Source organism: Salvia splendens, chromosome 3 (assembly GCF_004379255.2).
Source record: "Salvia splendens isolate huo1 chromosome 3, SspV2, whole genome shotgun sequence".
Classification (NCBI taxonomy): domain Eukaryota; kingdom Viridiplantae; phylum Streptophyta; class Magnoliopsida; order Lamiales; family Lamiaceae; genus Salvia; species Salvia splendens.
Window position 1 is genome coordinate 37602612 of NC_056034.1, and position 17056 is coordinate 37619667.

At 35.5% G+C, this 17056-nt stretch overlaps 2 protein-coding genes, 1 long non-coding RNA gene and 1 pseudogene across 4 annotated transcripts; 1 reads left to right on the plus strand and 3 right to left on the minus strand.

Annotated features, from left to right (window-relative positions):
• Positions 1 to 1424: 1424 nt before the first annotated feature.
• Positions 1425 to 3886, minus strand: LOC121797424. 2 transcript variants are annotated; one of them, XR_006049844.1, is made up of 5 exons: positions 3460 to 3886; positions 2685 to 3312; positions 2462 to 2518; positions 2050 to 2201; positions 1425 to 1631 (listed from the first exon to the last, which is right to left on the minus strand). It is a non-coding gene; the product is annotated as an uncharacterized LOC121797424 (long non-coding RNA). The 2 variants fall into 2 exon arrangements; XR_006049843.1 differs by having other exon boundaries at positions 2685 to 3302; positions 3460 to 3883.
• Positions 3887 to 4701: 815 nt separating this feature from the next.
• LOC121797425 (DUF21 domain-containing protein At4g14240-like) lies at positions 4702 to 8294 on the plus strand. Its single transcript, XM_042196181.1, has 13 exons — positions 4702 to 4993; positions 5486 to 5562; positions 5806 to 5889; positions 5989 to 6102; positions 6434 to 6517; positions 6601 to 6672; positions 6775 to 6842; positions 6928 to 7015; positions 7090 to 7163; positions 7250 to 7544; positions 7623 to 7669; positions 7736 to 7808; positions 7936 to 8294. Exons 1-13 carry the CDS (start codon positions 4747 to 4749, stop codon positions 7948 to 7950), a joined length of 1338 nt encoding a protein of 445 aa, XP_042052115.1. The 5' UTR covers positions 4702 to 4746; the 3' UTR covers positions 7951 to 8294.
• A 4306-nt stretch (positions 8295 to 12600) lies between these two features.
• LOC121796965 lies at positions 12601 to 13203 on the minus strand. The gene has a single exon (XM_042195717.1). The coding sequence runs from the start codon at positions 13201 to 13203 to the stop codon at positions 12601 to 12603; it is 603 nt and encodes a 200-aa protein (XP_042051651.1).
• Positions 13204 to 13408: 205 nt separating this feature from the next.
• LOC121796966 lies at positions 13409 to 14531 on the minus strand (annotated as a pseudogene).
• Positions 14532 to 17056: the final 2525 nt, after the last annotated feature.

Sequence of the window (17056 nt, forward strand, 5' to 3'; positions counted from 1 at the left end):
GTCAGAAACTTTCTTGCTCACTTGGCTGAATTCATCTGCCTGTTCAGTTCTTTGAGGGAAGATTTATACATGTTGCCCTCGCAATGCCCGGTTCCTGCAAAATTCCTCAGAGGCCCAGCGTTTACAAATTCTAGGTGGCCTAATTCACCAAATAAACGTTTTTGGTGCTGTGGATTGGTTATAGATTGATTGTGGTGTAGCATTCTCTTTTTTCTCTCTTTTTCTTTTTTCTTATAGGATAGAACTATGGCAGCGTGGTTTAGTAAGCTTGATATAAATTTGGTCAATTCATACCACATACCACAACAAAATAACCACAAAAGTTAGGGATATCAATCGGGCCAGCCCGTCGGGTTTCGGGTCAATCGGGTTGTGATTCCTTTCAGGTTATAAAAGTTCGACCCTAACCCTAAAGCTCGGGTTTCGGGCTAGCCCAGCGGATTATTCGGGTTGCTGCCGATAATATTAACCTGCGATCAATCCAATAAATAATTATTAAAATTACTAATATTCATACAATGTAAAACATGTAATATGATATATTAGAGATATATGCTTAAACCTAATCATAAACATGATCAAATACTAATACTTGAGATATTTCGTGGAATTTTAATGCATATTTTAAAAATTTTAATATTTTTTTAGTGAATTTGAAGTTTTTAATTTATTTATCAATTATTATATTAATAAAAATTCAATATATAATTTGTATATTCAATTATAAAATTGAAAGTTATTTTTTTAGTTAAAATTAATTAATGAAGTGTCGAATTAGGAGTAAGAAAAATAGAATAATAGAAATTTTATCAGGTTTTTGGGCTAGCCCATCTGATTTTCGGGTCTGGCCCTAACGGGTTGCGGGTTAATCGAATTTTGATTTTATCGGGCTAGAAATTTCCAGCCCCAACCCTATAAATTTAGCGAGCTATTCGGGCCAACTCACGGGTTACGGGCTACATTGACATCCCTACACAAAACCAAAAATACAAACTCGCTCATATCCAATTTTGCAACGAAGGGATGTCAATGTAGCCCGTAACCCATGAGTTGGTGCCACTACAAAATAAATGTTCATTTGCAAGCACCAATTTGGTTGCAAATAGGCACATGTGCTTGCAAAAATGGAGATTTGCAAGCAACATGCAAGCACCACAGGTGCTAGCCATTTGCTTCGTTGCAAAATTTGCAAGCATTTTTGCAAGCACATAGCTGAAAATTTGCAAGCACCTTGAATGTGCTCACTAATCTGGCCAAATGCTTGAAACTTGCAAGCACCGCATTGTGCTTGCAAAATGTCTGTTTTATTGGATAAAATATGCTCGGATATGCTGGTTTGCTATATTGTTATTTTTATTTTTTATTTGTTTTCCAAATTATTATATAGATTTATTTATTAATTATTATCAATTGAATAAATAGAGTAAATGGAATTCAGAAATGTATTCAATTAAATAAAATTGTTTTACACACTTCATTGAGTCTACATTGCTTAATCTATCCTTAGCTTCCTTTCATTTGTAGGAATTGTTGAATAAAGGCTTTTCACTTGTTCTACCAATGCAGCAGTTTGTTTCTCTGAGCCTGCTCGCCTCTATCAGCACCACCGTCTTCGAGCATCCGTTCGTTTGCTTGATTGACATGTAACAAATCAACAAATCAGTACGATAAGAATGGTAGGAATGACTAATTTATAAAAACTTGGAGAATGTTAAGTCCAAAGGTTATAGTAGTAAACAATTTTCAAGGCTAAATTAAGCAAAACAGAACATGGAAATGATCATTTGCAAGCTTGGCATGACAATAGGGAAAACAACTAAAATCCTAAAGTAAGATATAGTTCAGAATGACTAGAAACAAATATTTTACATATGCACAAAACTTTAAAAAGTGTAGACAGTTCTGTTCCCTTGATAGGCATGTCACATAAATCTACCGATCTTCTGCATTTCCTATAAATACTAATTCCTCTATACATAAATTCAAACATACACACACACACACACACACACATATAGAAGAGAATGAACGAAAGAGAGGGAACTTTACAATAACATTGGAGGAGCCGTCGACATTTTCTTGCTATAAGTGAAATAGCTGCAGGGAGTAATCCGGAATACATCCTGAGAGTTACTACTTAATATTAGAGTAAGCCTCATACTTTGTCTTTGTAAACATCTACAACAGTTTAGTTTTGGTGCCTGTACAAATAAAATGTGTTTTGCCGTAAGAAATAAAACGGGATAGTCAACAGATCTCTTATTTTGTCAACTAATTCACCAAGGGGCGAGGTGCACATTAATATATTATCCATGATATGCAAGAAAAGCAAATTAGAAAGAAAGATAAAAGGCAGCATGCATAGCAGAATATAATTCCATTTCCATTTAGAGCAGGGATAATGCATAATTTATAGCAAACTCTTCCATCATGCTATAAAATATGGCGATTATTGACTTACCATGTTTGAAAAGGCCGAATTAGACAACGGCTTTCTTGGCATTCAAAATTGTAAAATCTGCACAACAGAATATAGTTCCATTTCCATTTAGAGTAGTGATACAAGTTGCACTGATAGCAGTATGAAGCAGAAGTGATCAAAATTCTCAAATTTGAATCCAATCTATGATCACTAAAGTGTAAATAATGTGGTATTGTTAAAGAAGATTAGGAGCAAGGATAACCTGATTGAAGAAGGGTGCAAATTCCTTGTTTGAGCTCCTTAAGGTATATCATAACTTATGCCTCTGTGCCCTTCTACTTGTCAATAGTTTAGACCTTTGATCACTCACAATATTTTTGGCCTCTGTCTAGAAACATGGAGTTTTCCAACAACATCATATAAAATACTTGTCACTAAGCAAATATAAAACCCAAACAATTTGTCAAGGGGTTATGTTAGTTGTGCAAATCACATAATGGTGGTAAGACTCTTAGATACAGAATTACCTCAACAAAGATCGAATGAAGCCAATTAGTAGTAGAATCCATTGAGTAAAGCAGATGAAGAATAAGATAGACCATAAACCAAGTGCGTCATAGTTACATCATTAATGGATAGATTTAAATTAGAGAAAAAAGAGGTTTTAAATCTGGATCTTACTTGAGCAATGTCATTATTGGTGTCTCTGGCGTATATGGCTCATGATCGCTCAAACCAGCTGCCTTCAATCCTAAAATCACAGCGATCCTCTTTGGAATTAGCAACCATGGACATATCCAGCTTCGTCTTGAACTGAATCATCGATGACTTTCTCACACTAAAAAAAGCATATTCTTTGAATCCACTCTCCTCTGAAAACCTGCCATCTCCTATGCGCCGTCAGAAGTTGCACGATCGAGATATAGATTTGATCAATTGACTCAGACGACCGAGATTTAGATTTGATCAATTGATTCAAACGATCGAGATTTAGATTTGATCAATTGATTTAGATTTAGATCTGATAAATCAGTTACCTTTTGCTGGAAGGTGATGATAGGGTTACCGGCGGCGTCGAGCAAGACGGCGGTTGTGGAGGCTGAAGACTTTTCCTCTGATCCTGAAAACTAGGTTTCCGTTGAGGTCTGTAATTCCGAAAGTTATTCTAGAGTCATCGGCATCTTAGGCCGCAGATCGGTGGTGGTGGACTTTTTTTTCGTCGAAAGGCCACGAACGCAGCGGCGTGTGACTATCGGAAACAGGGGAGATGAAGATAAATGTTTAAAATAAATTGGGTTTTATCTTGCGCCAATATTTGCTATAAAATGCGGCCAAACAAATTATTTACAAAGAACTACTACCAAAGTTGCGAGCACATCAGTACTCGAAATGGAAGCCAATGCGACAATGGTCTTTTTGCGAGTGCCATTTGCTCGCAAACCAATGGTTATTTAGAAAGTGGTAGCTATTTTTCATTTTGCTCGCAATTGTGCTTGCAAAAACCGTCATAATTTGTAAGCACACGATGTGCTTGCAAATAAGTGCTCGAAAATGAGCCTTTTTTTTGTAGTGAAAAACAATAACAAAAAAAAGTACTGTAACAAATTAAAACTTAACATGCAACAAAAAGTATAATGATCTTCCACCATTCAAACTCTGAAAAACATTCGATCGATTCAAATTTATGTACCCATTTTTTGAAAATACAAAAAATTAACGCAAGAATATCAGTGTCCGGATTTTGGCGCGAAATTGCCATCGAAGTAGTGCACTATCTAGTTCATTTGGAAGCCAACAAAAAGAAATTGACGATCATAAACATTTTTCCTAAAGCTATAAAAATTCAGCTATATTTGTTAAAACTGATGGCTGAATATTAATTTTGACAATCCTACTAGATTATTCTAGATTTCGCCTCTATATAAGTAAAAAAACAATAACTAGAGATCAAATAGAAAATATATCAATCGAAATCAGTAGAATTAGTATATCTGAATTAATAAAATACTGAATCTAACATGAAATACAATAAATAATAAATATAGAAAATAATATCAATCGAAACTGTTCGAATTGTGAATAAATAAAATCATGAGTATACTTTGAAATAGAATAAATAAAAACCAGTAAATCGAAAATATATCAATTAAAACAATTCGAATTAGATTAGTATGTGTACATGAATATAAATAATGACTATAACCATAAATAGAATAAGAAAAAATACATTAAATACGCAGATTAGAAGGAGATTTATACGGACTGAATAAAATAAAGAATATAAGTAAATAAATGAGAGGCTTTGAAAGAGAGAACGAGGAAGAATGCAATTAATCAATGGTGTGGCGCTGCTGAGAATATTGTATACGAAAGCCGCGGCGGCCACCGTATCGACGTCGACAGGTATAGAATTCGGCACGTTTCTTTGGTACAGCTACGCCGGAATATCATGCTTCTTGGTAGTCTTCGCCGGAATTTGTTCGGGCCTCACCTTGGCCCTCATGCCCTTGGGACAAGTCGAGCTCGAGGTCCTCCGCCGCAGTGGTTCCCCATCCGAGAAGAAACAGGCTGGTCAGCCCTCTTTTCGATGCCACATTTGCTACAGAGTACCCTTGTCTTTAGAATTCACACACACACAGAGAGTAATTTGAGGGTTTCTAAAATTAATGGTTGTCGTTGTGCTTTTGTGAATAATGATTAAATATTTAGTATATAGTCTTCACTCAGTCTATGCAATAAACATGTAGTCATGATTCTGAGATTGGTGAAAAAAGGAATGGATAATTGATGACAGTGAATGAATGGTGAGATTTTGATTTATAGCTGCAGTTAGAAATTAGGGATTTAATCTTCTGTCATAATCGTCATTTAGTATATTTTTGCTGACATGCATTTAGTAATTAATCGTATGTTAATATTCAATGCAAATGGTTAATTATATCTGGATAATATGAGCTTTGCATAATTATCTGTTAATTCTGAATAATATAACATCCTTTTGTTTTGTTTGGTGAGAAACGTTTCTGTTTCACTTTGGATTGATGGTAGTATTATTGGTTGCAGTTGCAATACTTCCAGTGGTTCAGAAGCAGCACCAGCTTCTTGTGACATTGCTTTTATGTAATGCTGTTGCAATGGAGGTAGCGATTTTTGTGCTAATATCAATTTTTCATTTGAGATCAGTAAAGCAAATAACCTTAGATATTGATAGAAGTAGGTAGTTGTGGAAATAAACAATAAGGCAAAGTGAGAAGAGAAGTCAGTTTGAGTTATGAAAGACCAGAACATGGAATTGAAATAGTATCGAATTTGTTTAAACCTCAAAATATTCTTCATTTTGTATTTCATTGAATGGCTGTGCTCAAGTTCCGTCTATGTTGCAGGCCCTTCCACTGTACTTGGATAAGATGTTCAATCCATTTGTTGCCATTATAATGTCCGTGACTTTTGTTCTAATTTTTGGGGAGGTATTTACTCAATAGTGTCTCCTAGTATTAAATGTTTTCATCTTTGTAGTTGCTTTCACTATACTAATAATAAATGCTATCCTGGTTTCATCTTGTCAGGTTATTCCTCAAGCCATATGTGCTAGATATGGGCTTGCTGTGGGTGCAAATTTCATTTGGCTAGTGCAAGTAATGTTGGTTATATGCTATCCTATTTCTTACCCGATTGGAAAGGTATGTCATCATCAGAAAGTGAAGAAATTTCACTTCTGTTTTCTATTGTATCTCAGACTAGCCAAGTCCCATTCAGCTGATCTGAAATAAACTCAGAAACTCAGCTTATTTGCGTCGACTCTGATACAAAAATGTGATTCCACTTAACATTTTCATCACATTACGTCCATTGAGATCAGGATGCGTCTCACTTTCATATCTTTGTAAAGTAGCATTCTTTTGAATCAGGATTTAGTTTTTCCTACTTTAGAATCTTGAATATTTGTCCAATCTGTTTCTAGTCGTACAATAGTATCGCATTACATGTTTAGTCTCTTTTCTGTATTTCTAGCTACTGGATTGGGCGCTTGGACATAGTGAGCCACTTTTCAGAAGAGATCAGTTGAAGGCTTTTGTGTCTATTCATGGAGAGGAGGTACTACTACATGTTGTTGATCTGATTAAGTCGTAGGATTATTGTTCTGCTTCAACATCATTAAGCAGTCATTTTATCTGTAGGCGGGGAAAGGTGGCGAACTCACACATGATGAGACGACTATTATCAGTGGAGCACTAGATTTAACCAAGAAGGTATGATTGGAAGCTTGATTTTCTCTTTACCAGAATTTTTTTCTGTTGAAACCATGCCTGTTTTTTATTCCTGTCTCTGATTCTCTTCTATGACTCATATAGATCGCTGAGGAGGCCATGACGCCAATAGAGTCTACATTTTCTTTGAATTTGGACTCAAACTTGGACTGGTAAAGATCACTTGCGTTTTTCTTATCTTTATCCAGTATTTAATCTTGTGATTCGTCGCAAAGATATAACTAGATGTTCTTTCAGGGAAGCTATTAGTAGGATCATGGCTAGTGGCCATAGTCGAATTCCTGTCTATCATGGGAGCCCAAGGAACATCATTGGAGTTTTACTGGTAAGGGTTTTCCGGAATTGTACATGTTTTTCTGTAACCACAAAGTCTAAGTTTTGAAATATATGCACTATTAGGTAAAGAGTCTCCTCACAGTGAGACCAGAAACAGCTACACCAGTAAGCAATGTTTCCATTCGTAGAATCCCTTGGTAGGTATTTGAACTTTTTCATACATATAAACATTTTCATATACAAAGATTGATATACTGGATTTTGTTTTGAACTATTTTCACAGTGTTCCAGCAGATATGCCTCTGTATGACATACTGAACGAGTTTCAGAAAGGCAGCAGTCACATGGCTGCTGTGGTAAAGTCGAAAGGAACTAGAACAAGGCCTTTGTTTGTTGAAGCTAGGAATGAGAACTCAAACATGGACTCCAGCTTGATCATTCCGTTGCTGTCAAATAGAGTGGACAAGACAGATAGTGTAGCTATTGATATCTACCCGGACTCAACGCCGAGTGAATCAGAAGATGGTGAAGTTGTTGGCATCATCACTTTGGAAGATGTATTTGAAGAACTTCTGCAGGTATATATCACTTTTATCATGTTATTTACTTTATTTCACTTTTTTTGGTGGAAGTTGTGATGTTAATTGTTATTGCAGGAGGAAATTGTTGATGAGACTGATGAATTTGTTAATGTGCACAAAAGGTAACTAACTCCCTTTGGTTAAGAAGTGTGTTTGAACTGCAAAACATAAATTTTTTTTTGGTGCAGAATACGCGTGATGGCAGCTGCTTCATTGGTGCAATCTCCATCCTTTAGGAGGATAGCTATGCAGAAAGGAGTTGTAAGTAATTTATGTTTTCTGTAAAAAAATTGTGTCTTCAAACCAAGATGCATTAGTAGAACCAAAAAAGATTATTTGTTGATTTTTTAGAAAAACCGTGCTTATTTTTGTCTCTGTGTTGCTTCAGTATAAACCGCGTTAAATCCCAGAAAATCAAATGAGTTCGGCTCCCCTGCATCGTCATTTGTAAGCAGCTTTGGGGACGCACATTCTTCAAATGATCGATGAAGAGAGAGGGCTGCTGGAGTTGAGTCCATTTTGTTGGTAGAGAAAGTAGGTGTATATTCTAATGTTTGGTAGGAGTACATAACAAATCAATAGGAATAGTCTGAACTCAGCTTCATAATTTGAATCAAATGGAGTTGGATGAATTGTTGGTTATATATCAGCCTTACAGTAGAGAAACAGCTAGTTTACTTTATCCAATTCCAGCAACAAATAATTGACATAGTTATTCTTTTTGGTGGTGATGTTTCAATTATTATATTCTACTAACTAAAATCACTCTATTTGAGACCCAGAAGTATAACATTACAATCTTATTGAATATACAAAATTTGGCTATATTAATTCCTATTAGCTAGAATAATCCCATTGTACCTTTACATTATAGCATCACATCCTCAGCACAGACACAATTCCATGTTGATGATCTCCTTTTGTCAGTCCTCGAAGCTCACTGCTTCGAGCTTCAACCGTATGAGAATGACGGAGCACCTCCACATGATGTGGAGGCGCGTCCTCTGCTCTTGGAAGTAGCGCGAACACTTCTGCCATACACGGAGCTTCTGTCGAGCTAAGCCCATTGATTGCCACACAACTAAGATGAAGATCAACGTAGGCAAATGAACAAAAAGTAGTCGTATATGACTCTTGAATTCAACAAGTTTATGAATGAATACAATGAAATTATGAGGTGGTGTGGTGGATATATATAGAGGTGGAGAAATGTGGAAGGAAGGTGGTTGACAGGTGTCAAGGGGAGATTGGACGGGTGGGGATGCCAGCTCAACTGGTGCATTGAAAAGGACTTATCAAATTTCATTCTCATAGTGAAGAAATGGACGTATCAGAAGCCCTGATATTCAGGGTGGGATTTTGGAACTGTATTTGGATTAGTCAAATTTATGATGCAAGGAAGGTTTCAGAATTCAGATGTTGTTTTCTGCTCTTGGCATTCAAATTCAATCATTTTGTTTGTCTGCCTTCTCTCTTTTGTACCCTCCAATTCATTGATTATTTTGAACTAGGCTAGCTAGTACACTATATTTATTTTTATTTCCAACTCAAAAATTAAAAAAAACAAATCATTTATTCATAATATTCAACTTTTATAATCTCAAATTAAAACTATACAAGGACGAGAGCACGAAGCAAGCAACTGTGCTAACACGAGTACATTGTCAACATCACAAAATTTTTGCTAGTACATCCATGCTGACCAAATATAATCGTACACCGACTTAGCGAGCATTTACACGCTCACCGAATATGACAAATTCCCATAACATTGTAAAATAAAAAATATTAGAACATCGATTAAAATGTTCTTCAACAAATTAAATCGAATCCAATGTTTTATCTGGAAACAAGACGTAAGTCAACCTGTGTGTCATTGTTAAATTCAAGCATCTCAACAAGAATTGAGAATATATAGAGATCGAACTCGCACACATATTCATATATAAAAAAAATAGTACTCCTATCAATTTTATCTTCAGTTTCGTGTTTATTGAATTAAATAGCAAAAGTGTGGAAAAACTATAAATACACACACACTTGTATCCGTTGAAAAATTCTTGTCCCAACATAGAAGCATAGTAACACACTCTAATTATGGAAGATAATAGAATTTCTCTCTCATCATATCTCTCACCATTCTTCTCCACTTTTCCATTTCCTGATTCGTAAGCACAACTTCTCCCAACTGTTAAGACTTCCAAATGTAGTTCAAATTGTAGGGACAGTTTGTACCCTCACAGTACATAAACATCACGTGCACTAACCCTATCTTAATCCACATTTTCAATAACTTTTCCTCACCTGTAATAATTTTTTCTATCAAAATTTCATTATTAAATATTAATCATTTGTGATCCTTCAGTTCTGAAGCCCCACTTCATTATCTTGTCTTGGACATAGTCATTTGCAGTTGGGTTGTTTCAAGATTAGATGTGTGTTGGCCCTCATCACCTTTCTTCATGCCCTACTTGACTGGCTAATTGTATCTTCTTCATTACCATTTTATGAGGTACCTAACAAATTTCTTGAGTCTAAACACGACCGTGTTCGAAATTTTAGGATCCCGATGGATTTTGTGCTCGAGCTGTGAGCCTATTGCTTGTTAGGGATTTTAAGTGCTTAAGGTCTTAGATATAATACTACATTTCTAGTAACATGATCTAACATTAGTTCAAACTTTAAATGAACTAGCTAATAATATATCCTCAATTCTGTAGAGGAATTTGGATGCATCCTATTCCTAGTCAATATCAAATTTCAGTGTCTTTTTGCTAAAAAATGTGTCCCATTTTGCCATGGAAAAAGAGAGACACAGTAAGAAGATTACCTTATCTCAAGTTAAAGCAAAAGAATCAAAGATAAGATCTTCAACTACTATAGGACATGATCAAGGTGGACCTTATGATCAAATTAAGTTTCCCATCACACTGATCAAACACATACATCCAGCTAATATAAGCTCGAATATTGCATAGTTGAAATAAATTTCAAATTTATTATGGACACATAAACAAAGACTAAAAGGGTGTGGTTACAGTCCAACACCAACAACACTGTGTTGATAACATTGGGACATTTTTGCCAACACCTCTTTGAACTCAAGAAAAAAGATTTGGCAAAATCCAGTAGTGGTTGGGGGTAGGGGTCTGTTTATCTAAATTATCTGTAGAATAGAACAATAATAATTCAAGAAAAGCAGTTCATGTTATCTGCAAAAAATCAAGATGTGACTAAGTAAAATACCTCCATCACATTATTTTCCTCCAAGTAGCACATTGGTAGAAAAAAAGACACAAAACTTGGGGGAAGTGGGGTGGGTGGTGGGGGGTCATACTGTTGAAGATATTGCTTGCTGTTGCATATGATAATTGCTGGGAACTTGCCACATAATTTCATGGTAGCTTGGGAGAAGTTTTACAAAAATAATGGTTGGGGAGGAAGAAGAGAAGTTGTTGATTCATGCCTTTTGTTATGTATATTAATCTGTTGCATGAAAACGTTGTACTCAGAGTCATTTCTATTTTTGACAAAAAATTAACATATTTTTTCTTACCTATTTTATTCTCTTTTATAATGATTTATTTCTCACATAATAATATATTAATGTTATTTTCTAAAATGGTTGTGCAATTGAAGGACAAAAAGGCATATGGACTATTAAACATTTTCCTAGTATCTAGGGTCCTTCTATCTTAGACTTGGGCTTTTGTAGTTGTCTTCATGTTAGCGATTGTTTCAAGAAAATCTTCATAGTGATCAGCCCAAACTCATCTTTTCATATTTGCTTGCTAGTTTTATAATTTAGTTGTTGAACAGCTGTAAAATTATTTTAAGTTTGGCCAACTGTTTGTCCCCTTAACAGAATTGGTTCGTTCGATTTCTAATTGAATTGCTATATTTAAGTAAAGTTTGGTACAGCTCAAAAACAAAAGTTCTTTTTTTTGAAGAGAAGGCTCGTGAAGACTATAATGGTTGGGTTCGAGCTGAATTCATTAAATAATTTATTTATTACTCCACTTTGAAAGCCATAGTTTGATTAAATAATTAAATTCAGGCGATATGATTAGATGTAAGTGTCGTTAAGAACCCGAAATCCAAAACTAGAAACAAGAGATGCTGAGCTCATGAACCCGTATAGTATATGTTACACGCTAACAACATAGTACGGATAATGGGTATTACCCGATATGACCCGATATTCAAAGCTTTATAGAAGTATAATTAATATTATGGGAACGGTATCGGAATGGGCAACGGGTAAAGGTTATTAGACGATTCAATATCCGTCGGATATCAATTACCTCTTACTCGCTATTATCGGGGTCGGGTATTGAAAGTTGCTGAAATTCGAGTATTAGATATACCTGATACCGAATCGGATATACCTCATAAATGCTTACTCGATTTTTTTATTAGATATTCAAAAATTAAAATCATTTATTCATTTATGTTTACATTGTGCAAACCGTTCGTTGAATCACCGACCCTTGTGTTCACAAATCAAACTTCAGTTCATAGTTGTAACACCTGCCTCTCCCTTTGTAAATAGTTGACCCTCAGCGGCAGGGACAGATCCAGGAAATTATAGTAGGAGGGGCAAAAATATTAATATACAAATAAATAAATATAAAAATATAATAAAATCTAATATATTATAATAACAAGGATAAAAGTTTATCGACCGTTAACTAAGGTTACCTAACAGTTACCACTGTTCTCAACGGGGTCTCATAACCTGAAAACTATTCAAAATTCTTTCATGATCAATCTTACAAAATAAGTCTTTCTCAATGTAGGTAATCAAACAATCATTCATCCAAGAGTCTCCCATCTTATTGCGAAGGCGAGTTTTCACAATTTTCATAGCTAAAAATTTTCTCTCCACTGATGCCGTTGCGACCGGTAATACCAACGCCAACTTCACGAGCAAATAAACAAATGGATATACAATATGTTTTCTTGTAGCAACCAACTTCTGAGAAAGATCTCCGATACTTTTGAGACTTGAGAACTCTTTATTTGAACTTAAATCATGAATGTAAGTCTCAAGTTATTTACCAAGCAACCGAAGATCAATCTCTGTGAACTCCGATGGATAACAACGGGCAAGCTCTATCAATTTGGACTTGTCAAAAGCAGCAAAAGAATCCTTTGGGCTTAAACAAGCCACACATAGAAGCAAATGTGTATTTACCTCGTTGAAGCGATTGTTGAGCTCTTGAAGTTGCCAATTGATAATGCTATTGAAAAGCTCAAACCGGAAGTAATTCAAATTTGTCAAAACTTCTCCTTTCCTTTGAGGTCGTCCCGGAGTCACATATTTGTCATCCATATTTATGAAATCAATATCATTTTTCATGGAAAATGCAGATATTTCGCTCAAGAGAGACTCCCATCCTTCATCCAGCATATCTTGTAAATGTTGTTTTGCCACCCTAACTAAATCCATAGCATTCACAATATCTTGATCTTTCCTTTGCAATGCTAAAGATAACTGATTAGTGATTCCCAAGATAGTCATCATCAAGTGCAAAATGAATGCAAATTCATAAGTAGGTATAACACTTAATATGGAAAATGCTTCACCTCTCTGACTAGGATTAACACCATCTTCTCGAATAATTTGGAAAACCTCAATAACCAAAGAGAACATAATCGACAAATTTGTCAATGACCTATAATGAGAACCCCATCGTGTATCACCTGCTCTTTGAAGACTTCTCTCTTGATTGAAACCCTTTCCAACTAAGAGTTCACCACTTTCAAGTGCTTCTTGAAGTTTGTTAAGTTGTTTCTCCTAGAGTAGATCTCTGCGTTTGCACGAAGCTCCAACCACAGTAGTAATATTATTCACTATGTTAAAAAAAAGCAGCAACTTGTGGTTTTTTCTTAACCACGGCAACGAGAGCTAATTGGAGCTTGTGAGCAAAACAATGAACATAATAAGAAGAAGAGTTCTCTTGCAATATTAGTGTCTTTAGTCCATTAAACCCACCTCGCATGTTACTTGCCCCATCATAGCCTTGCCCTCGTACTTTAGACAAACTCAAATTATGCTTCAAGAATAAACCTTCTAAAGCCACTTTTAATGAGGAAGTCGTGGTGTCTCTCACATGAACAATACCAAGAAATCTTTCAACAACGCTTCCTTGGGAATTGACAAATCTAAGAGCAACTGCCATCTGTTCCTTCACTGAAATATCCCGAGATTCATCAAGCAATATCGCAAAGAATTCATCACCTATCTCACGAAGAATAGCATTAGTAGTCTCCATAGCACAAGCACGAACAATGATCTTTCTGGATATTAGGAGCTATCATTTTATGGTTCCCCGGTGCATTGCTCAAGCTAACCTTATTTATATACTCATTGTGATCACCAAGAAAGTATAGAAGCTTAAGAAAGTTTCCATGATTTTCAGACTCTTCAGATTCATCATCACCATGGAATGCTAGACCTTGACATAAAAGAAATTGGATGCAATCAAGTGGGGCAGTCAAGCGAGTGCGATAATCATTTCATGCTTGTGTTGATTGCTTCATAAAAATAGATCGGATATGTTGTTGTTGATTCATCATATCCTCACAATTTCTCCATGCTTTGTTATGTGCACTATTTGGACCTCCAACATGCTCTTTGAACTTCACTTTTTCCTTCCAATTAGTATAACCCTTTGATACAAATACATCACCACCTGCTTGTGCTCCAATATCAAGCCTATAAAAATAGCAACACAAACAAAATGCAGCATCATTCTCAATGCTATACTCCAACCAATTTCCATGCTCCTCAAACCATTTTGGAACAAATCGTCGATATATGTTGCAAATTTTTTTCTGAGGAAAATCATGTCCCTTCGGTTGACATGGAACTTGTTGCAAATAGTGTCTTCTAATTCTATCACGATCATTAGGATGATAACTGAAAATTCTCTCCCCGAGCCCAAGATCAAGGTAGAGCATCCAAATTGATTTCCACATGTTGTCTTTTTGAAAGATCATCACTTGCTCTATTTCCGACTGAAGATGTTCATTCTACCGTTAATTTTCTTTTTAGAAATTTCTCCATCTTCTACTAACAATTCAAAATATTTGATTTATTTAGTGAATCAGTTATTCAATAAAACAAATAAAAAAATTTAGATGAGTGCAATAAATAAGACTATAACTATAGTCTATAAGAATTAACAGAGTTACAGAGAACAACCGAACAAACACATTCCATATAAGAACAATTGAACAAGAATGAACAATTAATACCATTATACCAATTACCAAACACATCAAATTTTGGTAATAAGAGTTACCTTTACAGTTTAGACCACTCTTTCTCTATTTTTGCCATGAAACTTATTCACGGCACAGTAATATTCATTCTATACAATGTGTGCCTAAAAGAGTAATAGTACTATTATTATTTGATACTAATACATTTGCGTATTTTTATATTAGTGTGAACATATTTTTTGGTACATCAACTATTCTAAATGAGCGAATTTGATCCATAACATTTCATAATATCTTTTAAGGTTCGTCAACTAGTCAATATCAATTCAACTACTTTTTTACTATTTTTAATATTTTCATGACCAAAATACCCTCAAGGCAATGAAAGTCATTTCAATCTATCTACTCTCTCTTTTTTATTAAAATATACTAATATAATTTATTTCTCCTTCTTTCTTCATCTCCTTTCTTCTTTCTAATTTTTTCTTTCCCTTTACCCTAAAACACCCTAATACCTCAAATATAAAGACCCCAAAATATGTAATTTACTCTCTATTCTTCATTAAAATATGCAATTTTGTACCATTCAAAATCCCAGTCCAAACAAATCGCCACCTCATAAATCATAAACCTCATTTCAACGATCCAAAATCTTGAACCAAGATTCCTTAAAAATTCAATCTTCCATAAGGAATTCCAAATAGAAGTGAAAGGGCCATGCATGGGGAAATATGTTTTGTAGAGAGAGGGGGTGTTGAATATACTGTGGTGTGGTGGAGGAGCATAAATTAATATTTGTCTTTAGGATAAAGGTAAAAAAAAAAGAAGTGGATGAATAAAGAAAGAAAAATAAATTAGTACATACTTTAATGAAAATGAGAGGGTAAATAGATTGAATTGTCATTCATGGCTTTAAGGGCATTGATAAGGCTCGTTTCATGCATCTATTTTACGTATGAATTCTGTGATTTCTAAGGTGCTAACACGTGCGTGAAAAATCTGCCAAACCCAGAAATGAAAGACGATTACCAGGGCAGAGAGAATAGAGAAGAAAAGTGAAGAAAAGGAGCGAATTCCGCGAGGGTACAATCGTCAAATCAAGATGACCGTTGCCCTAGGGATTTGAGCCATGTCTATAAATACCAGGAAGCTTACAAAGAAAGGGGAGGACACGAAGTTAGACAATTTTCCTTAGTATTTTTGGGCTCACTCTTCACACACTCACTCGCGCACTTGGTTCCGTGGAGATTTGGGGTAGTTAGTGGTGGTTTTGTTTTTGTTCAGCTGAAGGTGTAACACCACTCCGAGAAGGAGTGAAGAAACAATTCACTTTCTGCACGTACAGTTTCCTCGCCGATTTCCTTGCCGGAAATTCGGCGATTGCTTTGTGATTCATTTCAGTTTATGTTTAATCTAGTTTAAATTTTTGTTTTCGTTTGATTTTGTCGTTTACTGCTCTGATTTCTGCTTTGGGTGCTTTCGCAATTGTTTTGTTGATCGGAGCTGAGATTGGTGTTGATCGGGGTTGGATTTCCGAATTGAGGTTGAATCGGAGTTGGGATGATGTTGAGAATGGTGGATCTAATTCGTTTGGTGTTGATTCTGGTAGATCTAGCTTAGATTTCTGTTAATCGTTCGAATCTGGAATACTATGTTCGGATCTGCATGGAAAACTCTGTTACCGTTTTTTTACTTAGTCCAGTAGTTTAGATCTGATAACTGCGAGGTTAATTTGAGCGTTCGACGCTCGATCTGAAGTATGCTCTATTTTTCATGTCTGCTCTGTTCATTCAGTGCTCATTTGTTGGAGAAGATGAAGTCGATCGGTAGTTGTAATCGTACTGCTTTAGTTTGTTCATCGCAGCTTTCTGTCAGTAGATAATTCGAGTAATCTGTTTTGCTGTTTACTTTTGCTTGCCTTGTGTTTGGTTAATTTAGGAAACTCTTTTACTTGACCCAGGAATTTTGCGAATACTCTCAAATTACTGTTTGATACAAATCATGCATGCATTTACGTTTGACGTACTTTCAATTCTCCAGATCTGGTAGTTAGCATAGACTCTATTTTATTTCCCGGGCCTAGTAGTTTAAAACTCGACCCTCATGTTGCGTGGCAGCAGCCAAACCCCTCCAAAAGTTCTCTCTATGCATTTCAACCCTTCAGTCCTCGTGGATTCGATCCCGACTTCCCTATACTAACCAATAGTGTAGAGGGTTGAGGTTTTGAGGCAAGGTTGTTACAACAACGACTGTATTCTGAAGGTTCACGATCTCCTAGA